The sequence below is a fragment of the Hypanus sabinus genome, chromosome 8 (genome assembly GCF_030144855.1).
Source record: "Hypanus sabinus isolate sHypSab1 chromosome 8, sHypSab1.hap1, whole genome shotgun sequence".
Lineage (NCBI taxonomy): Eukaryota > Metazoa > Chordata > Chondrichthyes > Myliobatiformes > Dasyatidae > Hypanus > Hypanus sabinus.
The window spans coordinates 92,579,781-92,607,251 of record NC_082713.1 but is presented as its reverse complement, the minus strand read 5'-3'; the positions used below and the strand labels follow the sequence as shown (position 1 = coordinate 92,607,251).

Sequence of the window (27,471 nt, the reverse complement as noted above, 5' to 3'; positions counted from 1 at the left end):
AGCTCTCAAATGTTCTTCATATGATAATTCTTTCATTCCCAGAATCATCCTTATGAATCTCCTCTGAACCCTCTCCAATGTCAGCATATCTTTTAGATAAGGAGCCCAAAACTGTTCACAATACTCAACGTGAGGCCTCACCTTATAAAGCCTTAGTATCATATCCATGCTCTTGTGTTCTAGACCTCTAGACATTGCATTTGCCTTCCTCACCACTGACTCCACCTGCAAGTTAACCTTTAGGGTGTTCTGCACAACGACTCCCAAGTCCCGTTGCATCTCAGATTTTTGGATTTTCTCCCTGTTTAGAAAATAGTCTGCACATTTATTTCTACTCCAAAAGTGCATGATCATGCATTTTCCAACATTGTATTTCATTGGCTACTTTCTTGCCCATTCTCTTCTGCAGTCTACCTATTTTCTCACTACCTGCTCCTCAACAATCTTCATATCATTTGCCAACTTGTCAACGAAGCTATCCATTCCATCATCTAAATCACTGATATGCAACATAAAAAGAAGTGGTCCCAACAATGACCCCTGTGGAACACCACTAGTCACTGGTAGCCAACCAGAAAAGGATCCTTTAATTTCCACTCTGTCTCCTACCAATCAGCTAATGCTCTAACCGTGTTAGTAAATTTCCTGTAATTCCATGTAACTTGGTAAGAAGCCTAATGTGTGCCACCTCGTCAAAGACCTTCTGAAAATCCAAATATACAACATCCACTGCATCTCCTTTATCTATCCTACTTGTAATCTCCTCAAAAGAATTTCAACAGCTTTGTCAGGCAAGATTATCCCTTAAAGAAACCATGCTGACTTTGTCCTATCTTGTCGTGTGTCACCACGTACTCCATGATCTCATCCTTAACAATTGACTCCTAGTTTCCTCTTTGCTGCCTTTCTTAGAGTGACATGAAATTTGCAATTTTCCAGTCCTGTGGCAGCATGCCAAAGTCCAACGATTTTTGAAAGATCATTACTAATGCCTCTACAATCTCTACCGCTACCACATTCAGAACCCTTGGGTGCAGTTCACTAGTCTGAGTGACTTAGGCACCTTTAGGTGTTTCAGCTTTTTGAGCAACCTTTTCCCTTGGAATAGTAACTGCACTCATTTCCCTCACACTTGTCAACATCTTGCACACTGCTAGTGTCTTCCACAGTGAGGACTGGTGCAAAATACTCATTCTGTTCATCTGCCATCTCCTTGGCCTTCATTATTATTTTTCTGGCCTCATTTTCTAGTGTTCCTCTTTTGCTTTTACATTAGCCTTGTCTTCCCTTGTCAGCCACAGTAGTAGTTTTTTGTGGTTTGAATATTTTTGTTTTTGGAATACATCTATCCTACATCTTCCTCATTTTTCTGAGATACTCAAGCCATTTCTGCTCTGCCGTCATTCCTGGTGTCATCCCCTTCCAATTTACTTTGGCCAACTCCTCTCTCACTGTAATTTTCTTTACTTCACTGAAATTCTGCTACGTTAGACTCTACTTTCTCCCTGTTAGATTTCAGGTTGAACTTGCGATCACTAAGGGTTCCTTTACCATAAGCTCCCTGATCACCTCTGATTTGTTGCATAGCACTCAATCCAGAATAGCTGATCCCCTAGTAGGCTCAACAACACGCTGCTCTAAAAAGCCATCTCATAAGCATTCAACATATTCTCTCTCTTGTGATCCATTATCAACCTGATTTTCCCAGTCTCCCACATCCACGTTAAAATCTCCCATGACTAATATAACATGCCTTTTCTATTTCTCTAGTAATCTGTAGTCCACATCCTAGCGACTGTAGTGACGCCTCCATATAGCTGCCATCAGGGTCCTTTTACCCTTGTAGTTTTTTAACTCAGCCCACATGGATCTAACGTCTTCTGATCCTATGTCACATCTTTCTACTGATTTGATGCAATTTTTTACTAGCAGAGCCACGCCATCCCATCTGCCTACCTTCCTACCCCTCTGATACAATGGTTAACCTTGAATGTTTAGCTCTCAACTACAACCATCCTTCATCCATGATTCATTGTTGGTCATAACATCATGCCCGATAGTCTGTAAAAGTGCAACAAGATCATCCACCTTATTTCTTATACTCTGTACATTGATATCTAACAATTTGAGTACTGTATTTGTTACTAATGCATTGATTACTCACCCTGCAAGCTGCAGTTTTGTCCTACTATCTACTTGTTCTTCCTGACAGTCTGACTGCACACTATTGTTTTTTACCATCTGTCCTATCCTGAGTGCTGTCACTCTGGTTCCCATCCCTCTGCTAATTAGTTCAACAATTTAAGAATTTTAAGCAGGCTGAGAATCTGCTTTACAGATTTTTTATTAGTCATTTGGGCTTTTCTTGGCCTCTGGAAGCTGAAGGGAAATGAAGACAGTTTGGGCAGAGCAGACTTTGGTTCAGCAGGGTCTGGATGCATTCAGGATTCCTCAGCAAACATTGAATTGTATCCATAACACAATCCAGGGCCACCCTCATGACTGAAGCCAAGTATGACAATGAAGTTGATTTCCAGTGTGAAGCTATCAAGCATAAGTGTGTGTTAATTGAATGGCACTCTGGAGTTTCGATCTATAAACAACCACTCAACTTCCACCACCTTCCCACTAATCCTTTCCCACTTTCAATGCTTCCTTAACTCACAATTATTCTGATCATTTGCCCTAGCTATACAACACAGAAATGAGTCCTCCCGCCCATATCCATGCTGACCTTTAACATTCTCCACACATTCTTTATTCCTTCATTAGGGCAATATCTTTATTTACCTTGCCTAGTTAAGTTCCTGTCTTAAGGATTGTATCAGGTTTCACCACCTCTTGTGGCACAGTGTTCCTACTATTATACAGTCTGTATCCTAAGATACTTTATAAAACTCCTTGCTTGTGTAACCCTCAGGTTCTGTTGGCTGTGTAATTCTAGGGAAGACAATCTCTGGCCTCACCAAACGTGTGAAATTGAGGTGCAAAACCTTCCGTTTGTATGGATGCTGCATGATTTGTTACCCTGTTACAAATTAGTACCATGAAATAACAGACAGTACACCATATACAATTGAATAATTTAGCTATATAATTCTAATTTGACTAAAGGGTTTGTAAAGAAAAACAAAAAGGACCCATTTTAATGAAACAGTCTAATGTGCACATTGGAGCTTACGGTTTCCCTTTCGCCGATCCTCCATTGATTTCCCTGGGCTTTGTCGATTCCTGGCCCCACCAAGTTTTCTCCTTTCTGGTGTCTACGACCTCTCGTTCTGGCATCTTCTCTTTCCATCTCCTGTCGAACAAAGGACGCAGGTCACCTTGGTGTCAGGCTCACAGCACGAAAACACACTCCCCTCATTGGACAGTTCACATTTCAAAGCACCCATTAACTCTAACCATATAGAAAGACCATTACATTAGCAGTGCTTCTACAGAAAGACCATTATATTACCTGTGAAATCTTTCCTAGGATGTTACTTTTAAAAGCTCCTTGCTCTTGTTTCTGATACCCCGACCATGGAAAAAAGATTCCTACTCTCTTATTCTACTCATGCCTCTCATAATCTTATGCACATCTGCCAGGTCATCCTTTAGTTTCTGTAGCTCCAGGGGAGAAAACCCAGCCTATCCAATGCTTCATCATAACTAAAGTCCTCCAATCCTGTCAATATCCTAATGAACCTTGTGTTCTCCAGCACATTCACATCCTTCTTGTTGTACGACAACAAAGAATTCACAGTGCTCCAAGTGTGGACTGACTAGTATTTTGTGAAGTTGAAACACAACATTACTACTCTTGCATTCTATGCCCTGGTCAATGAAGGCAAGCTTCTTCACCACGCTATCAACCTGTGTTGACACTTACAGAAAACTGTAGATTGTGGCCCTTTAGCCAATTAACATCTAAAAATTTGTTCCAAAGTTGTTTTCATGACCACATGATTAACCTTACAACTTGAAAGCTGTTCATCTTGAGAATTCTCAATTCCCATCACTTAAGTTCTACAGAAGAGTGATGTAGCATCTGATGAGATGGCAGGTTGCAAATTCTTTTTTTAATACTACACTTCTGGTATCAAAGCAGGAAATGGAAACGGTAGATGGAAGTGATGGAACATCTGAAGAGGCTGAAGAAGAGTGGCAGAGTGAAAGCAGTTCCAGGTAGGCAACTTCAGCACAATTCTCACCCATTTGTAGAACTCCCAATCTTCAGAAATACTCAACCCTGTTTGGGAATTTGGCAAATACTAGCCCTCTAGTACTTAATTCAAGTGACTAATTCTTCCCTGGGTTACGTTATGAATATTGTTAGCAAGGCAAGTCATTTATATATTAGCTTTATTTGTCACATGTATGTTGAACATACAGTGAGGTACAAGATGGCGCTGTGGTGAACATTTGTGACATTCTGCGGCCAGTGGGAAATTAGAAACATGGAAACATAGAAAACTTACAGCACAGTACAGGCCCTTCGGCCCACAAAGTTGTGCCAAACATGTCCCTACCTTAGAAATTACTAGGCTTACCTATAGCCCTCTATTTTACTAAGCTCCATGTACCTATCTAAAAGCCTCTTAAAAGACCCTATCATATCTGCCTCCACCATCGTTGCCGGCAGCCCATTCCATGCAGTTGCCACTCTGTGAGTTAAAAAACTTACTCCTGGCATCTCCTCTGTACCTTCTGCCCAGCACCTTAAACCTGTGTCCTCTTGTGACAACAATTTCAGCCCTGGGGAAAAAGCCTCTGACTATCCACTGAATACCCCTCATCATCTTGTACACCTCCATCAGGTAACCTGTCATCCTCCTTCTCCAAGGAGAAAAAGCCGAGTTCACTCAACCTATTCTCATAAGATATGCTCCTGAATCCAGGCAACATCCTTTTAAGTCTCTTCTGCACCCTTTCTATGGCTTCCACATCCTTCCTGTAGTGAGGTGATCAGAACTGAGCACAGTACTCCAAGTGGGGTCTGGGTCCTGGTCATTGTACCAGTTTTCCTCTTAAATATACTCGTTTTGAAATGCCTCTGCTGCAATCTGCATCATGTAAATTTCCTCTTAACAAATGATTATAAAACTACATCAATGATCTTCAGATCTCATGGTGAAGGTTAAATGTGGAGCAGTTAGTGCAGCGTCTTTAAGGGTCAACGCCGTGGGCATGGCCGAAAACACGGCAGGAAAGGTGGGTTGCCTTCAAGAGAGCGAATCCAAGGAAAGCCATCATCTGGCTGGTATATCCACAGATAACTTCAACCTCTCACTCCAGTAGTTTGTGCTACCCACCTGCTTTAGGCAGGTTTTAATCGTACCAGTGCCCAAGAAGAGCGTGGTGACCTGTTGAAATGACTGTCGGACAGTGGCACTTATATCCACAGTGATGAAATGTTTTCAGAGACTGGTGTTGAAGCATACTGCATCAGCTCCTGTCTGAATGGCAAATTGGATCTGCTCCAATTTGCCTACCAAAGCAACAGGTCTACAACAGATGCTTCCATCGCTCTTCACACAACTTTTGAACTCTGGACAGCAACCATGCATACATCAGGCTGTTGATTATTGATTACAGCTCAGCATTTAACACCATCATACCCTCAGAACAAATCAATAAACTCCAAGACCTGGCCCTTGTGCAATTGCATACTGGATTTTGTCACTTGTAGATCCCAGTCAGTTCAGATTGGCAAAAACATTTCCTCTACAGTCTCCGCAGGAATGTGTACATAGCTCTACTTGTTTTATGCCTTTTACTGTGTAGCTAAGCACAGTGCCAATACCATTTAAAAGCTTGCTGATGACACCACCTTTGTGGGCTGTATGAAAAGGTGTGATGAATCAGCATATAAGAGGGAGATTGAAAACTTGGCTGAGTAAATCTTGGCTTAACTCAATGTTAATAAGACCAAGGAACTGATTGTAGATTTCAGGAGAGGGAAACCAGAGGCCCATGAGCCAGTAATCATCTGAGGATCAGAGGTGGAGAGGGTCAGTAACTTTAATTTCCTGGGTGTCACTATCTCAGAGGACCTGTCTTGGACCCATCATTTAAATATTATTGCAAAGAAAGTATGGTAGCACCCCTACTTCCCCAGGAATCTGCAGAGGTTTGGCATGTCATCGAAACCTTGGCAAACTTCTATAGATGTGTGGTGGAAAGTGTGCTGACTGGCTGTATTACGGCCTGGTATGGGAACACCAATGCCATTGAGTGGAAAATCCTACAAAAGTAGTGGATTTGGCTTAGTACTTCAGGGGTTAAAAACCCTCCCAACCTGGAGGGTTGCTGTAAGAAAGCAGCATCCATCATCAAAGATCTTCACCACCCAGACCACGCTCTTTTCTCGCTGTTGCCTTCAGGTAGAAGGTATAGAAGCCTCAGGACTCGCACCACCAGGTTGAAGAACAGTTATTACCCCTGAAATCAACAGGCTCTTGAACAAAAGGGGATAGGTATACACATTTAAGGGCTTTGTTATATTGTTATTTCATGCTTGTTATTTATTGCTGTTTATTTGTATCTGTATTTGAGCAATTTGTTTACAGTTAAACATTCCTGGTGTTTACAGTTTATAGTTACTGTTCTATAAATTTGCTGAGTATGCTTGCAGAAAAAGAATCTCAGGGTTATACATGGTGATATGTATGTACTCTGATAACAAATTTTGTTAACTTTTTGAATTTTGAAATACATCATCTTGCATCAAATCAAATCTGCGAGGATTGTGCTGGGTTGCTCGCAAGTATCGCCATGCTTCCAGTGCCAACAAAGCCTGCCCATGACTCCCTAACATTCATCATACATCTTTAGAACATGGGAGGAAACCAGAGCACCTGATGGAAATCCATTTAATGCTTATTCTGGATTCCCTGATCCTAGTGTAAGTTGACCTGATGTAAGCAGTGGGTTGAGAGTTCAGTAAAATGATGTGGAGGGGAGAAAAGTGGTTTTAAGAATTTGACCTTGAAACTATAAAAGGTATGTTTCACACTCAAAGAAGTTTCTGCGTGTTATTGTTCTTGGCTGTTTTTGCTTTGAAGTTGGTGTGTAAGGGCACAAGTTTGTGAGGTGCTGTGGAAGAAGCCTAGTCAGATGCTGCACTGCATTTTGTCATTGACATGCACTCCAGCCCTGGTGATGAATGAAATGTTAATCATGAAGCAGTTTAATTTGTTTTGGATTGTGGTTTACAGTCCAGACAAGTGGAGATTATTAATTGTACTGGTATCTGCTGTAAAAGCTTAGGGGAGTTGGGGGCTAAATCTGTCTGGGGTGATTATTAGATGACCACTGGTGAAGAAGGGTGTTGTAGTTCAGGTCAGTCTAATTTATTTCCAGTGCTCAAAGCATATTTCATGAATTCACTTGGAATTGTCTACATTGCCATTCTTGCTGTTGTCCCAGACTTGATGTTTGAAATAAGACTACAGTTAACTGTCGTGGGTAATGGTGATATCTCTGTGGATAATGCAAAAATATGAATAATGCAAGAAAGCCAAGTGGCTTACACCTATATCCATTGTGGACCTTTATAAGTCTGAGCAGGTGTACAGCTGTCAAAACTTTTAAAGCCTAGCCATCCATGTGAGTAGTGTTACGTCCAGAAGTTGGAGTAGGAATTTTGAGTCGGACTGGGAATCTTATTTTGTTTTTCTTAACATTCACAATCTAGTGATTCCTCAAGCGAGTATTCAGATTGGACAGCAGACGCAGGCATTAACTTGCGGCCACCCAAGCGACAGATGAGGCAAATAGTAAGGCACAACAGTAGCAGCTCTGAAAATGAAAAAATGGATGAAAGATTGCCTGCAAAACGTAAGAAATCCAAACAGTCCAAACAAAAGGTAACTTTTCTGACAATTTCTACCTGGCTTACTCAGAAGAATTTTTGTATTGATGTTGTATTATGGATATAAAGTATATTCTAGAGTACAGCAGATAACTCCTTTAAGTCAGCATATATTTATAATTTAATTAACCCACTTGGAAATTAGATTGAAAGCTAATTGTTTAAACAGCAAGTTCCATATTCAGCTTTTACTACTGAATAGTGTGTTTTCAGTTGGACTGACAGAATCATAAATGAATGTCTTTAAGATATAGTAAATCTAATGATAAATTGCTTGAAGTGATATTTTTAACTAGACAGCTCAGTGGATCAATTGTAAGTAAATCAAGTTTATAGCAAGGTTAATTCTTTCTATATATCCTGCCCATTGATCAGGATCACAATGAACAAGATCTTTAAATGGAAGTGTGTATTCTGTTGTGCAGTGAATTAGTGTGAATATTTGAAAAACTGTCCTTTGTCCAATTAGAATAGACCTAGTATAAAACAGGGATCAAAATAGCAATTTTAACAAGATTGTTTTGAGCTAAATCATTGTTTAAGCAAATGATGCAGTAATCTTATTGTCAAGAGCATTTGGTTAATGTTCTAAACATGAGCAATCATCCAGCACAAATTCAGAAAATTACCTCTTAACTTTTTATAGCTTCTGAAGAATTTATGTTGAGATAATAATAACCTTTTTCCCTGTTGATAAAAAGTCTTCAGCACGTGTTAAAAAATTCTGTAAAGTGAACATGCTATCAAAAATAATGTAAAGTTTGTAAATATCAAAAAACTTACTATAAAGTGTAAAAAAATATAAACAGTATTTGTTGCATTTAGAAACATAGAAAACACACAGCACAATACAGGCTCTTTGGCCCACAAAGCTGTGCCGAACACGTCCCTACCTTAGAACTAGGGTTTACCTATAGCCCTCTATTTTTTTAAGTTCCATGTACCCATCCAGGAGTCTCTTAAAAGACCCTATCATTTCCGCCGCCACCACTGTGGCTGGCAGCCCATTCCACGCACTCTCCACTCTACGTAAAAAAAAACTTACCCCTGACCTCTCCTCTGTACCTTCTTCTTGACTGGATTTACAACAGCCTTTGTGCATCAGGGATCTTGTACCCTACCATCCTTTCCATGTCTCATTGCAATGTACCTACTCAGAACCCCACACAAATATAACCTGAACATTTGTCACATTTCTTCGGTACATTTCCCTAAAAACATGTTTCCAATTTATGCTTCCAAGTTCCTGCCTGATAGCCTCATTGTTCCCCTTATTCCAAATAAGCATTTCCCTAACTTGTGTGTTCTTGTCCCTCTCCAATGCTATGGTAAAGGAGATAGTATTGTGATCACCATCTCCAAAATGCTATCTCACTGAGGGACCAAACACCTGACCAGGTTCATTTCCCAATACCAGATCAAGTACAGCCTCTTCTCTTGTAGGCTTATCTACATATTGTGTTGAGAAACCTTCCTGAGCACGTCTAACAAACTCCACCCATCTAAATCCCTCACTCTAGGGAGCTGCCAATCAATATTTGGGAAATTAAAACTTCCCACCACAGCAACCCTGTTATTATTACAGTTGGCCCTCCTTATCCGCGGATTCCGCATGCACGGATTCAACCAACCGCGGATTGGGAAAACCCGGAAGTTCTCTCTCCAGCACTCATTGTTTGAGCATGTACAGACTATCTTTTCTTGTCATTATTCCCTAAACAATACAGTATAATAACTGTTTACATTGTATTAGGTATTATAAGTAATCTAGAAATGACTTAAAAGTACAGGCAGTCCCCGGGTTATGAATGAGTTCCATTCCTGAGTCTGTCTTTAAGTCGGATTTGAAGTCAGAACAGGTACATCCGGTATTATTTAGCGTCAGTTAGTCAAATGTTTTTCTTAGTATATAGTACATATTTTACCTTTCTGTGCATATAAAACACTTAAGAAACATATGTATTTCAATAATTAAACCACTGTGCTGCTTAGTAATAATCGTAGCTTTCATCGGGGCAGGGCCTTTCAAATGCTCCCTCAAAATTGTTCCGATGGTTGACCATCTGTAGCCTAATGCTTTTCCAATGACAGATGGTGTTTCACCTCTTTCCAATCGCTTTGTTACTTCCACCTTATTTTCAATTATGATCGTGATTATTTTCGTGAACAGAAACACCGCGGATTCAGAGCTATGTTGGGTCCTAGTGCCCACTGCTCTGAACATGTTAAATAAAGTCCAGGGTTCCGCTGTGTCCTAAAGACCACCGCACTGATTCAGGTTAAATAAGGGACTTGAGCATACGCGATATTTGGTATCCGTGGGGGTCTCAGAACCAATCCCCCGTGGATAAGGAGGGCTGACTGTACTTCTTTCTGTCTCCCTATCTGCTTCTTGATGTACTTGTTACTATTGGGTGGTCTATAAAAAAAACACCCAGTAGAGTTATTGACCCCTTCCTATTCCTAACTTTCACTCACAGAGACTCCGTAGACAACCCTTTTATGACTCACTCCTTTTCTGCTATCTCTGCTATATATGATGCTATCTCTGATCAACAGTGCCACGTCCCCATCTCTTTTGCCTCCCTCCCTATCCTTTCTGAAACATCTAATCCTGGCACTTGAAGTAGCCATTCCTGCCCCTGCACCATCCAATTCTCTGTAATGGCCACAACATCATAGCTCCAAGTGCTGATCCGCGCTCTAAGCTCATCTGCTTTATTCATGATACTCCTTGTATTAAAATAGACGCATCTCAAACCATCGGACTGAGAGCTTCCCTTCTCGTATCACCTGCCTGTCCTCCCTTTTGCACTGTCTCCAAACTTCTAGTTTAAACTCTTCCTAATAGCCTTAGCAAACCTTCCCTCCAGGATATTGGTACCCCTCAGATTCAAGTGCAACCAGACTTTTTTGTGCACTTGCCCCAGGAGAAGTCCCATTGATCCAGAAATCTGAATCCCTGCCCCCTTCTCCAATCCCTCAGCAACACATTTGTCCTCTACCTCATTCTATTCCTATACTCACTGTCACGTGGCACAGGCTGTAATCCGGAGATTACTACCTTTGAGGTCTTGCTTCTCAACTTCTTTCCTTACTCCCTGTAGTCTTTTTTCAGGACCTCCTCCCTTTTCCTACCTATGTCGTTGGTACCAATATGTACCACGATCTCTGGCTGTTCTTCTTCCCACTGCAAGATATCGTGGACGCGATCAGAAACATCCTGGACCCTGGCACTTGGGAGGCAAACTACCATCTGCGTTCTTTCCTGCGTCCACAGAATCGCCTGTCTGACTCCTTATCTATAGTCCCCTATCACTACTGTCATTTGCTTCCTTTCCCTACCCTTCTGAGCCACAGGCCCAGACTCTGTGCCACTGTTGCTTACCCCAGGTAGGCCATCCCCCCAACAGTACTCAAGCAAGAATACTTATTGTTAAGGGGGACAGCCACTGGGGTACTCTCCTGACTGTAACCCGCTTCTCTGTCTCCTGTGGTCACGGGGTGACCACCTGCCTATAGCTCCTCTCTATCTATCACTACCTCACTCTCCCTGACCAGATGAAGGTCATCGAACTGCAGCTCTAATTCCCTAACGCGGTCTCTAAGGAGCTGCAGCTCGACGCACCTAGTGCAGATGTGGTCGTCCGGGAGGCCATGAGTCTCTAGGACCTCCCACATCTGACACCAAGCACAGAAAACTGCCTCACACACATACTCTGTCTTTATTTTAAACAGATAACCTATCTGGCCTCGACCCTTTATCGCTGAAGCCCCATTGAGCCAAAGCCTTTCTACTCTGTCTCCCTCTACTCCGTCGCCTGCTCTGTAAATCTGTCTTCCTTTTAAACACTTCCCACTGTTCTCACTGGCTGACCACGCCCTTGCGCAGTCGTGCCCCTTTCAAACTGCTAAAGAAATAACTGCATCAATTCTCTTAAGGCAGTTGGCTGGTAGGTTGTGCCAAATATCTTGTAGAACTTGTCACAGTTCTTCTGTAGACTTGGGCTGTCTTGCTTGCTTCTGTCTCTCCAGCCTTCGTTGTGATCAGGGCTCTGTGGAGGCCAGAACTGCTGTTGCAGAGCTCCTTGTTCTTCTTTATGATCCTGGCCATGTGGTTGGGGTCATTGTCCTGCTGCAAATTGAAGTTGAGACCGATCAGACATCTCCCTGATGGTATTGTGTGATAGATGAGAATCTGCTTATACTTAGCATTGAGGATTCAGTTAATTATGACTAGATCACCAACTCCATTTGCAGATATGCAGCCCCAAAGTGCAGAGAACCTTTGCCATGCTTCACTGTTGGCTGCAGACACTCATTCATGTAGTGCTGTTCAGCTATTCTATGGACAAGCTGACTCTTCTTTGAGTAAAAAAAATTTGAATTCTGACCTGTCAGTCCAGAGCACTTACTGCCATTGTTCAGCATCCCATTTATTTTGTTTTTGTACGAAGGAGAGTCTCTTAATTTTGTTTCTGCTTCAGAGGAATAGCAACTCTTCCATGAGAACTGCTTCTGACAAGATTTCTCCAGACTATATAGGGGTGTATCTGGTTTCAAGTGGTTTTTATGAGTTCAGAGCTGATGGAAGTGGTGGACATCTTCTGATTTAGAAGGGATGTCAATTTGATGAATCTCTTGTCTGCTGCACCCAGTTTCTGTGGCTGACCACTGCAATTCTGGCCTTCAACCTTGCACACTTCTTTGTGCTTCTTCAGAAGAGCTTGGACAGTACATCTTGAATTTCCTGTCTGCTACAAAATTTCTGTTTGGAAGAGACTTTGCTGATGCATGATGACCACCTTGTGTTTTGCCACGATTTGAAAGTTAAACTGTCACATCTGCCACACCCTCACCTTTTAGTTTTGTTGACCTTCACCCAATTTGATACCTTCTACACCCGTTTCTGTGTCAGTTGATCAGTTTAGTTCAGTGATCCCCAACCACCGGTTTAGTTCATTCAGCTCATTATGTCGTTGATCAATAGCACCTGTTTGTTCATTTTTATTTGAAAAATGGTCTATTACTTAAATGTTACTTTCTTTAATGAAATACAAAAAAATATCTAAATTTTAATTGTTTGGAAAATGAATGTGCAGAACCTTAAAATTTGCTCTTTTCTACTGACACACTGATGCAGATGACAAAAAATAAACATCTGAAACAAAATGAATAAAAAAATCTAGAGTGCCTAAGACTTGTACAGTGCTATATTTCCCAACATCAAGTGATATTTTACAATAGAACATAAAAATACTTAGCACAACAAAAGGAGACTTTAATTTATTTGTGTTTATAGGTCTTTTGTGCTCTCCTTTATTTAAAGCTGTGTCCATTATTTGGCTTGAAGTTTTCTTTACCACTTCTTATCTCTGCTAGCAAGGATAAAGCTGCTCGTCTAAAATGTTATCAGTATTTTGTATTGATTAAGCAGATTTACATTAAGATGTGTGCTTTTAAATAGTAAGTATATTTTCCCTGTAATTGATTGATAAATAAACCTTTAGTTTCTGTTTTCATTTTATGTATAGAATGGATTACTTAATATCCAATCCTATTTCACATTCATATCTTGCATAATAGAGGGAAACTTTCACACACTTTGTCCTTTTCTAGAGACCCAGTGAACTTCTTGCATTGGCAGGTGTGCCTGAAGAAGAATGGATTCCTCCAGCTTGGATCAGAGATACAGTTCCACGCCGGTCACCATTTGTACCACAAATGGGCGATGAGGTGAATGATTCTGTCCTTTTCAAACAGAATACTACAGCACAGTACGAGCCCTTCAGTCCAATGCTGTGCCCAACCTATTTAAAAGTATTCCATGGTCGTAGAAAACATAGAAAACCTACAGCACAATACAGGCCTTTCAGCCCACAATGCTGTGCTGAACATGCACTTAACTTAGAAATTACCTAAGATTACCCGTGGCCCTCTATTTTTCTGATCTCCTATCAGATGTATCTATCCAAGAGTCTCTTAAAAAACCCTATCGTATCTGCCTCCACCACTGTCGCTGGCAGCTTATTCCATGCACTCACCACTCTCTGCATAAAAAAAATGTCACTTGCCCTTGACATCTCCTCTGTACCTATTTCCAAGCACCTTAAAACTGTTCCCTCTCATGTTAGCTATTTCAGCCCTGGGGAAAAAAGCTTCTGACTATCCACACGATCAAGCATTCTAACCTTTTCCTCCCTCACTGCCATTGACCCTTCGCCAACCCCACCCTGCATTTTTTGTTTACATTCATGTGATTTTCTAAGAGTCTATTAAATGTCCCCGTTGTATCATCCTCTACCACTATTCTCTGCAGTGCAGTCCAGGCACCCACCAATCCCGATGATATCTATTCTAAACTTTCCCCCTCTATCTTGAACAGCTATTTTTGGTGGGGCAGAGTGATGCTCTCTACTCCATCTGAGCCTTTTATTATCTTGAATACTTGTAATCTTGTACTCCCAATGGGATTCCACCACCAAGCACATCTTTCCCTTCCCCCACATTCTGCTTTCCGCAGGGATTGCTCCCTACGCGACTCCCTTGTCCATTCGTCCCCCGCATCCCTTCCCACCAACCTCCCTCCCGGCACTTATCCTTGTAAGCGGAACAAGTGCTACACCTGCCCTTACACTTCCTCCCTCACCACTATTCAGGGCCCCAGACAGTTCTTCCAGGTAAGGTGACACTTCACCTGTGAGTCGGCTGGTGTGATATATTGCATTTGGTGTGCCCGGTGCGGCCTTCTCTATATTGGTGAGACCTGATGCAGACTGGGAGACCGTTTCGCTGAACACCTACGCTCTGTCCACTAGAGAAAGCAGGATCTCCCAGTGGTCACACATTTGAATTCCACGTTCCATTCCCATTCTGATATGTCTATCCATGGCCTCCTCTACTGTCAAGTTGAAACCATACTCAGGTTGGTGTAACGACACCTGATATTCTGTTGGGTAGTCTCCAACCTGATGGCATGAACATTGATTTCTCTAACTTCCCCTTCTTACCCCATCCCTTATTTGTTTATTCATTCATTCATCTATCTATCTATCTATTCATCCATCTATTTATTTATTTATTCATTCATCCATCTATTTATTTATTTATTCTTTCTTTCTCTCTCTCTCCCCCCCCCCACTTTTTTCCTCCTTTTTTCTCTCTCTGCCCCTCTCTCAATCACTCCTTGCCTGCTTTCCATCTCCCTCTGGTGGTCCCCTCCCCCTTCTTTCTCCCTGGGCCTCCTGTCCCTTGATCCTCCCCCTTCTCCAGTTGTGTATCCCTTTTCCCAATCAACTTTTGAGCCTGTCTTCATCCCTCCCCTTCCTGTCTTCTGTCATTTTGGATCTCCCCCTCCTCTTCCCACTTTCAAATCTCTTACTATCTTTTCTTTCAGTTAGTCCTGACGAAGGCTCTGGGCCCAAAACATTGACTGTACTTCTTCCTATAGATGCTGCTAGGCCTGCTGCGTTCAACCAGCATTTTGTGTGCTGCTGCATATGTTTATCAAGTTATTTTTCATTCTCTGTTCACTCAACCTTTCCTGGTGATTCATATTACCTCATCCAGGTAGCATCCTGGTAAATCTCCTTGAACCCTCTAAAGCTTTCACATCCGTCCTATAATGAGGCAACAAGAACTGACACAGTACTCAGGTGTGGTCTAATCAATATTTTATTGAGCTGTAACATTTCCTCATTGCTCTTGAACAAACACCCCCAATAATAAAGGCCAGCATGCCATATACCTTCCTAACCAACCTATCAATATGTGGCAGCTTTGAGGAATCTGTGGACTTAGACCCTAAGATCTCTCTCTTCCTCCAGGCTGCTGATAGCCTTGCCATTAACCTTTAAGTTTGATCTTACCTTGTCTTTTCTGGATTGAACACTTTCTGCCACCTCACTGTCCACCTCTGCAACATAGGAGCAGAATTAGGCCTTCTGGCCCATCAAGTCTGCTCTGCCATTCCATCATGGCTGATTTATTAACCTCCTCAACCCCATTCTCCTGCCTTTTCCCCACAAACATTTTAATGTGCTGACAAATCAAGAACTTGTCAACCTCTGCTTTAAATACACCCAATGACTTGGCCTCCACAGCTGTCTGTGACAGTGAATTCCACAGATTTGCTGCCCTCTTGCTAAAAAAAAACTCCTTATCTCTTCCAAATGGATCTCCCTCTATTTTGATTCTGTGGCCTTGGGTCTTAGACTCCCCCACTTCAGAAACATCCTCTCCCATTCTGTCTAGGCCTTTCACTATTCCATAGGTGTCAATGAGGTTTAAACTCATTCTTTTAAACTCCAGTGAGTTCGGGCCCAAAGCTTTTTATCAAACATTCTTAATAGGTTAACCCTTTCTTTCCCAGAATCAGTCTTGTATACTTCCTCTGGACCCTCTCCAATGCTAGTACATCTTTTCTCAAAACTGTTCACAGTGCTCCAGTTGAAATCTGAAGAATGCCTTGTAAAGCATTACATCCATGCTTTTATATTCTTGTCCTCTTGCAATGAATGCTAACATTGCAATGGCTTTCCTTACCACCGACTCAACCTGCACGTTAACCTTTAGAGAATCCTGTACTAGGATCCTCAGGTCCCTTTGCATCTCTGATTGTTAAATTTTCTCTCCCTTTAGAAAATAATATATGCCTTAATTCCTTCTACCAAAGTACATGACCATACACTTCCCAACACTATATACCATCCGCTTCTTCTTTGCCCATTCTTCTAATCTATCTAGGTCCTTCCACTGACTCCATACTTCCTCAACATTACTTACAAATTTTGTGAAAAAATCATCAATTTTGTTACCCAAATAGTTGACATATACCATGAAAAGATGTGGGCCCAATAGTGAGTGCTGTGGAACTGGTTCACCGGCAACCAACCAGAAAAGGCCCCCTTTATTCCCACTGTTTGCCTGACCTATAGTTTTCTTTTTTTCTGCCTCCCTCCCTACTTGAAGAGTGAAGTGACATTTCCAATTTTGTATTTCCCGTGGAATCTTTCCAGAACCTAGAGATTCTTGAAAGATCACTATTAATGCCTCCACAATCTCTTCAACGACCTCTTTCAGAACCCTTTCAGTCATCTGGTCCAAGTGACTTATCTACCTTCAGACCTTTCAGCTTCCCAAGCACCTTAAGACATAGGAGCAGTCTTAGGCCATGCAGCCCACCGAGTCCACTCTGCCATTTGTTTGTGGCTTATCTTGGATCCCATTCAGCCCCCTGCACCATTTTTCTAAATTCCAGTGAGTACAGGTCCAAAGCTGCAAACACACCTCATAACTTAAACCCCTCATTCCTGGAATCGTCCTTGTGAACCTCCTCTGAACTCACTCCATTGACAATACATCCTTTCTATGATAAAGGGCCCAAAACTGATAATACTCAAAGTGAGGCTTAACTAGTGTCTTATAAAGCTTCAGCATTATCTCCTTGCTTTTATATTGAAATATGCCAACATTGCATTTACCTTCTTTACCACAGACTGAACCTGTGAATTAACGTAAGTCCCTCTGCACTTCTGATATTTGAACCTTCTCCCCATTTAGATCATAGTCCGCACTATTGTTCCTTTTAACAAAATGCATGATAATACATTTCCCAACACTGTATTCCACCTGCCACATTTTTGCCCATTCTTCTAATTTGTCTTTGGTTCTGCTGCAATCGTAATGTTCTGTCAGCACTACTTGCCCCTCCACCTTTCTTTGTATCAACTCCAAACTTTGTCACAGAGCCAACAATTCCACTATCAAAACAAGCAATGTGAAAAGTAGAGGTTCCGATATTGACCCCTGAGGAACACTACTAGTCACTGGCAGCCAACCAAAAAAAGCCCCTTTTATTCCCCCTTGCCACTATTCCACATCCATGCCAGTATATTTCCTATAATAACACCATACGATTTTATCTTGTTAAGCAGCCTCATGTGAGGGACCTGATCAAATGTCTTCAGAAAATCTAAGTAAATGTTATCTACTGTCTCTCCTTTTGTCCACCCTGCTTGTTACTTGCTTGAAGAACTCTTAACAGATTTGTCAGGCAAGATTTCCCTTCACGGCAATCATGCTGACTTTGACTTATTTTATCATTAGTCTCCAAATAACCTGAAGCCTCATCATTAATAATGGACTCCAACCCTTTCCCAATTGAGTTTAGGCTAACTGGCCTATAATTTCTCCTCTTTTGCCTTGCTGCCTTCTTTAAAAAGTGGAGTGACGCTTGCAATCTTCCAGTCCTCTGGGACCATGCCAGAGTCAAGTGATTCTTCAAAGATCATGACCAATATATCGGTTATCTCTTCAGCCATTTCTCTCAGGACTTTAGGATTTAGTCCATCTGTTCCAGGTGACTTATCCACCTTAAGACCTTTCAGCTTGCCTCGCACTTTGTCCTTTGTAATAGCAATGGCACTCACTCCTGCTCCCTGACACTCTTGGAGCTCTTCCACAGTAAGGATTGTAGCAAAGTACTTATTTAGTTCATCTGCCATTTCTTTGTTCCCCATTACTACCTCACCAGCATCATTTTCCAATGATCTAATATCAGCTCTTACCTCCCTTTTACTCTTCATATAACTGAAAAATTTGCAACATAACCTCTTCAATTTTGAACTCAGTACCTCGACTAATAAAAACAAGTATTCCATAAGCTTTCTTAACCACTCTATCGACATGTGTAGTCATTATCATGGAGTTATGAACCAAGATTTCTCTGTTTAGGAATGCTGTTAAGGGTCTTGTCCATAACAGTTTATTGTCTGCTTGCATTTGGCCTACCAAGGTGCAACATTTTACGTTTATCTGATTTAAAATTCGTCTGCCTTTTCTCAGGCTATAACTGCAGTTGATCTATATTGCGCTGTATTCTTTGCCAGTCTTCTGCACTATCCACAACTCCTTCTAAAATTGGTATCATCCAGGTCATTTATATATTGTGTATCACAAAATTGCTGAGGCCCCAGCTCAGATCCTTACGGAATTACTAATTTCAGATCAGCTTGACTAAGTCCTTTCGATCACTATCCTCTGTCTTCTATGCACAAACCAGTTCTGAATCGAAACAGCCAATTCACCACAGACCCCATGCATGTTAATCTTATGGATTAGTCTCCCATGAGGGACTTCGTCAAAGGCATTACTAAAATCCACGTGGACAACATCCACTGCTCTACTTTCATCAATCTCTCTTATCAACTTGTTTAAAAAAAACTCAATTAAGTTGGTAAGTTATGACCTGCCCTGCACAAAGCAATGCTAGCTCTCTCTAATTAGGCCATAGGTTTCCAAGTGCTTATATCTCTTAGAATTTTCTTCAGCAATTTCCTTACCATTGACGTTTCCAGGATTTTCCCTTGTTCCCCTCTTAAATAGAGGTGCATTACCCACTCGCCAGTCCTCGGAGACATTACCTGTGCCTAGAGAGGACACAAAGATGTTGGCCAAGGCCCCATAATCTTGTCTCTTGCTTCCCTCAATAACCTGGGTTAAATCCCATCAGGCCATGGGGACATTTTCATGTTAATGCTCATCAGGAGGCCCAACACTTCCTCCTCCTCGACCTCTAAATGTCCTTACACCTCTAAACGCCTGAGTGTATCCTAGTCATCTACTTCCTTTTCCTTGTTAAGTACTGAAGCACTCATCATGAACCTCACTCAGATTCTCAGCATCAAAGCAAATGTTCCCCTCTTTATCCTTGAGTGGTCCTACCCTCTCCCTAGTTATGTGCTTGCTCTTGATGTATGTATAGAATGCCTTGGGATTCACCTTGCTAAAGACTTTCCTGACTTTCCTAATGCCCTTTAGTTCTTTTCTGGCTTCTTTATTCTCGTGTGCTCCATTTGATCCTAACTTCTGAAGCTTTGCATACTCTACTTTTATTTTCTTGACTAAATTCATCACTTCTCTGGATATCAACAGTTCTGTTATCTTTCCATCCCCAACCTTCCTTCCTAACAGGAACATAGCTTTGCTGCACTCTGCCATTGATCTTTAAACACACTGTATGTCTGATGTGGATTTACCAGAAAAAAAGTGTTCCCAATGAACTCTTTAGTTCCTACCTAATGCCCTTGTAATTTACCATACTCCACTTTAAAACTCCCATAAGGAGGAAGTTTATCCTTAACTATAGCTATCTTGAAAGATAAGGAGTTGTGGTCACTTTTCCCTAAGTATTCACCCACTGAAAGGACAGTCACCTGGCCAGGTTTGTCACCCAACACCAGGTCCAGTAAGGCCCCTTCTGTCCATATAGTGATTTAAGAAACCCACTTTGATACACTTAGAATTTTTTTACTGAATTTAAACACTTTGCACAAAGAATGTCACTGTTTATATTAGGGAAGTTGCAATTCCCATGACCAACAACCCCATTATTTTACACATTTCCCTAATTTGATTAAATATCTGTTCCTCAATGTAGTGTCCTGACAGTGGGGAGAGGGGATGAGTGGTTTGTAATACAATCCCATCAGTGTGATTGCATCCTTCCTATTCTGAGTTATACCCAAATGGCTTCAGTGTCTCCCATTATGTCTCCCCTGAGTGCAGCGGTGATATTGTCCCTGATGAGTAGTGCAACTCCCTCTTCTCTATCCACCCCCCCACCTTTTCTATCTTTTCTAAAACTTTGAAAACCCAATACTTTCATCACCTATTCCTGTCCCTCTTTCAACCAAGTTTCAGTAATGGCCACACCATTATAGTTTCATGTTCCGTGCTCTAAGTTCATTCACCTTTACCCATAATACTTCTAGTATTGAAACATACACACTATAAACTATCCAACCCATCATACCTGTTATTTCGATTTTGCCTTTCAATTCTTCCTATGGCATTAACTTTCAGGTATGATCCTTCACTTTCGGACCTGGTACTCCAGATCCCAGCCCTCTGCAAAACGAGTTTAATCTCCCATGCCTCTGCATCTCCCTTTACTGTAATACAGATACATCTTATTTTTGATTCTTCCTCTCAAACTGGAGGGTGAACTCTTATCATCTTGTGATCATTGTTTCCAAAGGGTTCTTTCATCTTAAGGTTCATAATCAAATCAGGTTCATTAGGTGACACCCAATCCAGAATTGCCTTTTCCCTAGTATGCTGAACCACAATCTGCTTGAAAATTACATCTTGTAGGCATTCTACAAATTCCCTCTTGTGAGGTCCAGCACCAGTCTGATCTTCCCAATTTACCTGCTTATTGAAATAAGCAGGTTCTTCTCAGTACCCAGGGCAGCAGAGGAGTCCGGCAGCACCAATGGCGACTGAGCAGCCCTTTTCAGGACAGCACTGCTCACCCTTTGATGGAGACGGGCCTAGAAAAGGTGGCCTAAACATTGCCTGCCCTACAGACAGATCTGGCCAACTTTGCCGTGGCTGGCAGCTCATCTGCTAATGCGGTTGCACTCAAAGGAGAAGAAAGAAGCTTCTGTTAGGATCATGGAATGTCTGCACACTAATGGAGAGAGAGAACTCAGCAAGACCCCAAAGAAGAATAACCCTTGTTGCCAGGGAACTTCCATGCTACAACTTCGACGTTGCAACCCTAAGTGAAACCAGGCTTGTGGAGGAAGGATCCCTGACTGAGACCACCAGTGGCTACACTTTCTTTTGGAAAGGAAAAGCACAAGATGAAGAGAGGATTCATGGAGTTGGATTTTCAGTCAAGTCCAGCTTGACTGAAAACAACTCTCCGACCTGCCTGTGGGAGTCAATGAAAGGCTTACGTGGCTTCGTCTGCCCCTCAGCCACAAACGTCACACAACAGTCATTCAGACTTTTGCCCCCACCATAACCAGCAAATACGAGACCATTGAACAGTTCTATGCTGACCTTAGCTCTGTTCTGTGCTTGGTCCCTGCCAACAACAAAACTAATCCTGCTTGGTGACTTCAATGCCCGAGTAGGCTGCGATCACAATCGCCGGGAAGGGGTTCTAGGCAAACATGGTATTGGCAATATGAACAGCAATGGCCTCTTGTTCCTTATCAAATGTGCAGAATACGACCTCCTCATCACAAACACAGTGTTCAGGCTGGCGAGTAAGTACAAGACAACATGGATGCACTCAAAAGCCAAACATGATCAACTACGTTATAGTACGTCGCCGAGACATCTGGGAGGTCCTCATCACCAGAGCCATGCGAGGAGAGGAGTGCTAGACTGACCACAGGCTTGTCCATACCACATTAAAGCTACGTATTGCTCCCCACAAGCCCAAGTACCCTAAGTTCATCAGAATAGCTTTTAACACTGCCAGACTACAAGAGCCGCTGTATCTTCACAAGTTCCAGACCACCCTTGATGAAAAGCTGTCTGGCAACGGACCACTAACTGGTGGGCCAACCCAGAAGTGGACTCAGTTTAGAGAGATGGTGACAGAGGCAGCAAAATCAGTTCTCAGCCCCAAGGACCGGGACCACCAAGATTGGTTTGACAAGAATGACAGTGCCATCAAAGATCTCCTGGCCAGGAAGAACAAAGCATTTATGGAGTGGCAAAACAACCCAAGCTCCATTCCCAAAAAAGAGCGGTTCAAGTCCCTTCAGGCCCATGCCCAACAGGAATTTTGCAAGATGCATGGCCTGTGGTGGGATAGGAAAGCTGAAGAGGTGCAATTTGAAGCTGCTCTTCAACTCCATCAAGATGATCTTTGGCCCCTCAAGATCTGGCTCATCTCCACTATTTTTCGCAGATGGAACCACACTGCTAAAGGACAAAGAGAGCATCTAACACAGATGGAAAGAGCATTTCAGCCAGCTCCTGAACCGCCCTTCATTGGTCGACCAGTCTGTCCTGGACCAAATCCCCCAACAGCCTATTCACAAGGAACTAGATGATCCTCCCTCAACAGATGAAGTCAAGAAGGCTATCACGCAGATGAGCAGTGGCAAGGATGGAAAACCTGCTGAACTGTACAAGGCACTCAGCAAGGAATCACCCTGACCAGCATTTGGGAAGAAGAAGAGATGCCCCCTGACCTCAGAGATGCAATGATAATCGCCCTCTACAAAAATAAAAGTTCAAGGACTGACTGAAGGAACTACAGAGGCATCTCACTACTGTCCATTGCCAGAAAAATCCTCGTCTGCATCATCCTCAACAGACTGATTCTAACAGTGTCAGAAGAGATCCTTCCCGAGTCACAATGCGGCTTTCATCTTGAATGCAGCACTGTTGACATGATCTTCGCAGTGAGACAGATACAGGAGAAGTCCCTGGAACAGAACATGATATTATACTCTGTCTTCATTGATCTGAGGAAGGTGTTTGACACGGTCAACAGAAACGCACTGTGGATCATCCTTAGAAAGCTGGCTGCCCGCAGAAATTCACTACACTCATCTGCCTGCTCCACTATGGAATGACAGGAGAAGTGTTCTCAGATGCAACTTTCAACATCTCAAATGGTGTGAAGCAAGGGTACATTCTAGCACCAGTGCTCTTCAACCTCTTTTTCACCCAAATGCAGAAGCATGCTGTTAAGGACCTAGACCTGGGCATTTACATAAGATATCGTCTAGACGGATCGATGTTTGACCTGAGACGCCTTGCTGCAAAGACCAAAACGTTGAGGAGGCTCATCACTGAAGCCCTGTTTGCTGATGACTGTGCCCTCATGGCCCACCAGGAGAACCACCTGTAGACGATTGTCAACAAGTTTTCCGCAGCCTCAAAGCTGTTCGGTCTGACAATCAGCCTCAGTAAAACAGAAGTTCTCCTACAACCTGCACCAAACAGTCACCCTCCTCAGCTATGCATCATCATCGACGGCACTGTCCTGAAGAATATGGAGAGTTTCAAGTTTCTAGGAAGCACCATCTCCCTTAACAAAGGGATCATAGCTAGGATCCAGAAAGCCAGCCAGGCACTTGGGAAACTCTGTGTCAAAGTTCTGGAGCGCAAGGACATTACGCTTTCAACCAAGCTCAAGGTGTACAAGGCTGTGATCCTCACCTCTCTCCTGTATGGCTGCGAAACCTGGACCCTGTACTGCAGGCACACCAAACAGCCGGAGTAGTTTCACATGCAATCTCTGCGGTCGATCATGAGGATTCCATGGCAGGACCGAATCACCAGCCAGAAAGTCTTTGACAGAACCAGCAGGACAGGCACTGAGGCAAGGATCCTCCAGGTCCTGCTACACTGGACTGGCCATGTGATCCACATGGGTGAAACAAGAATCCCCAGGCAGCTGCTCTACGGTGAGCTTGAGCATGGCAATTGCAATCAGGGCCGCCCCAAAAAAGATTCAAAGACAATTTGAGATTGTACATTAAATGGGCTGACCTCCAGCCTCGACAACTTGAGACCGCAGCTGACAGGGCTGCGTGGCGAGCCCTGCCCAGGAAAGCTGCATTTGACTTTGAGGATAACTGAAATTAACACCTTGCAGCATCATGAGACCGATTCCACAAAGCTGTGTATGCATGTGTTCTAACAAGCGCTATTCCATGTTCAACCTGCAACTGCACACGTGCTTAGGCCTTCAGCTTCCGAAGCCACATGCGTATCCACAGATGACTGCACAATGTTTAGTCTTCCTCAGACCCTGAGAGACAACCTCCAAAATCTGCCATGGCTATCATAACATTGTCCTATCTTGCATTGTAATTTGTTGCCTACATCCTGGCTACTGTTTGGAGGACTGTACATATCTCTTGATAAGAGATTTTTAACCCTTGCAGTTTCTTTAACTCTACCCACTAGGATTCTACGTATTTTGATCCCATGTCACCCCTTTCTAAGGATTGATTTCATTTTTCTTACCAATAGAGCCATCCCACCGCATCTGCCTGCCTGCCCGTTCTCTCAATGCATTGTGTATTCTTGGATGTTAAGCTATGATCTTTCATTCACAACTCAGTGATGCTCACTATGTCATACAGTATCTGTCAATCTCTAACTCTGCAATAAGATCATCTACCTTATTCCATATGCTGTACTCCATTCAGGGCTCCAAACAGTCCTTCCAGGTGAGGCAACATTTCTCCTGTGAATCTTTTGTGTCCGGTATTCCCAATGTGGCCTCTTCAACATTGGTGAGACCTGTTGTAACTTAGGGAACCACTTCATTGAGCACCTCCACTCCATCCACCTAAAGTGAAACTTCCCGTTGGCCAAACATTTCAATTTTGATTCTCAATTCCGTTCCGACATGTCAGTCCATGGCCTCCTCTTGTGCTACAATGAGGCCAACCTCGGTGGAAGAGCAGCACCTTATATTTAGTCTGGCTACCCTCCAACCTGATGTCATGAATATCGATTTCCTCTTCTGGTAAAAAAAAAGAGAAAAAAATCCTCCCCCTCTTCTCCTTTTCCATTCCCCATCCAGGCCTCTTACCCTCACTTCCCCTTTCAACTCCCCTGTGTCTCATTCCTCACCACAACCCCTTCTCCAATGGTCCATTCCCCTCTCCTATCAGATTCCATCCTATCCAGCCTTTTACCTTGTCTGGCTTTACCTTATAGCTATCCTCTTTCCCCTCTCATCACCTTTTTATTCTAGCGCCTTCTCCCGTCCTTTCCAGTCCTGAAGAAGGGTCTTGACCGGAAACGTCGATAATTTGTTCATTTCCATAGCTTCTCAGTTCCTCCAGCATTTTATGTGTGTGTGTTGCTTTGGGTTTCCAGGATTTACAAACTTTCTTGTGTTTTTCATAAACATGCAGCCTAATGCGCTGTGACAGCATTCACTATGAATATGATGAATGACATAAAAGCATATTGATTTGCTGTTCAGTTCCAATGATAAGGAAGTTAAATGCTGCGCTCCTTGACAGAGCGAATAAAATGAATCTGCTCTGTTGAAGAATTTATCAATAAAGCCTTGCTAGAAAGATGCTTGAAATCCAAAATTTAAAAAATGGAAGTAATAGATAGTGGAGGAGGGCAGGCAGCTTTTGTTGGAGAAACAAACAGAATTGACCTTTTATTTTTATGAATGTGTTCAACAATAAATTCAGTGAAGAACTTGGGTAGCACTTGCCACCATATAGCAGCTGGAATAGGCCACATTGAGCTTTGGATCAGCTATGCCATAAATTAGGATCGTAGCTAATCTGATTGTGAGCTGAATTTTACTTTCCTGCCCATTTCCCTTTATCTTTGGCTCCCTTCCATTTCAAAATCAGCTTTGAATATATTAAGTGATGTGGCCTCTTTGACACACTTGAGTATTCAAGAGATCCATGATCTACTAGGGAATAAATTCTTGCTTATCTCTGACATGGGAAATGGAGGATAGCTTCTTATTATAGGAAGGATGTAGAAGCTTTAGAGTGGATGCAGATATTATTTTAGAGAGTATGTCTTATGAGGGTGACACAGTAACTGGTGGTTAGCACAATGCTTTACAGTACTGCTGACCAGGTTCAATTCTTGCCACTGCCTGTTCTTTCTCCTTGTAACTGCATAAGTTTCCATAATACACAGGAGCAGAATTAAGCCATTTGGCCCATCAAGTCTGCTCTGCCTTTCAATCATGGTCCTCAGCCCCACTCCCCAGCCTTCTTCCCTTAACGTTTGGTGCCATGTCCAATCAAGAACCTATGAAGCTCTGCCTTAAATGTACCCAATGACTGGCCTCCACAGCTGCCTGTGGTAATAAATTACACAAATTCACCACCTCCAATTTCCTCCAACAGTCCAAGGACATACTGGCTGGTAGGTTAATTGGTCATTGTAAATTGTCTGTGATTAGGTGGAGGTTAAATCGGGGGATTGCTGGATGGTGTGGCTCGAGAGGCCAGAGGGGCCTATTCTGAACTGTATCCCAATAAATAAAGAAAGGATAGATTGAATGAGCCACAGATTTTCTCTTTAGCGCAAAACAATCAGAATTGGGTTTAATATCAATGGCATGTGTCATGAAATTTGTTAATTTTGAGGCAGCAGTACGACGCAATACATGATAAAAACTGAATTACAGTATATATGTATATTAACTGGTTAAATAAGTAGTGCAGAAACAAATAAAAAATAGTGAGGTATATTCATAGGTTCAATGTCCAGTTAGAAATCAGATGGCAGAAGGGAAGAAGCTGTTCCTGAATCACTGAGTGTGTGCCTTCAGGCTTCTGTGCCTCCCTCCTAACAATAACAATGAGAATGTCCTGGCTGAGTTCCTCCAACACTCACAATGTTGGAGGAACTCAGCAGGCCAGGCAGCATCGTTTCAGGCTGCGACCATTTGGCAGGAATGTCCTGGGTGCTGGAGGTTATTAATAATGGATGCTGCCTTCCTGAGGCATCACTCCTTGAAGATGTCTTGGATGCTATGGAGGCTGCTACCTGTGATGCAGCTGCCTAATTTTACAACTTTCTTCAGATTACTTCAATCTTTTGTAGTGCCCCTCCCATACCAGATGGTGATATAGCCAGCCAGAATATTCTCCACGGTACATCTGTGGAAGTTTTTGAGTGTTTCGAGTGAAAAACCAAATCTCCTTAAACTCCTGATGAAATATAATGAAAGAGGAATGAGAAATGACTTTCTCATTTCAATTAAATCACCTCTTATACTTCTAAACACTAGGGAGTACAGGCCTAAACGGCTCAACCTTCCCTCATTAGACATCCAGTTCACCTTGTGA

General features: G+C 42.5%; 1 protein-coding gene across 4 annotated transcripts in view; it reads left to right on the top strand.

The window, feature by feature from the left end:
- brwd3 (bromodomain and WD repeat domain containing 3) overlaps positions 1-27,471 on the top strand; it is a 290,623-nt gene that overhangs the window by 112,385 nt on the left and 150,767 nt on the right. For 3 of the 4 annotated variants that reach the window (XM_059977491.1, XM_059977489.1, XM_059977492.1), the window contains exons 22-24: positions 4,091-4,170; positions 7,682-7,853; positions 13,478-13,594. In XM_059977491.1, coding sequence (XP_059833474.1) covers positions 4,091-4,170; positions 7,682-7,853; positions 13,478-13,594 — 369 coding nt within the window. The remainder of the gene's footprint in view (positions 1-4,090; positions 4,171-7,681; positions 7,854-13,477; positions 13,595-27,471) is intronic. The other variant, XM_059977490.1, reaches the window with a different exon arrangement.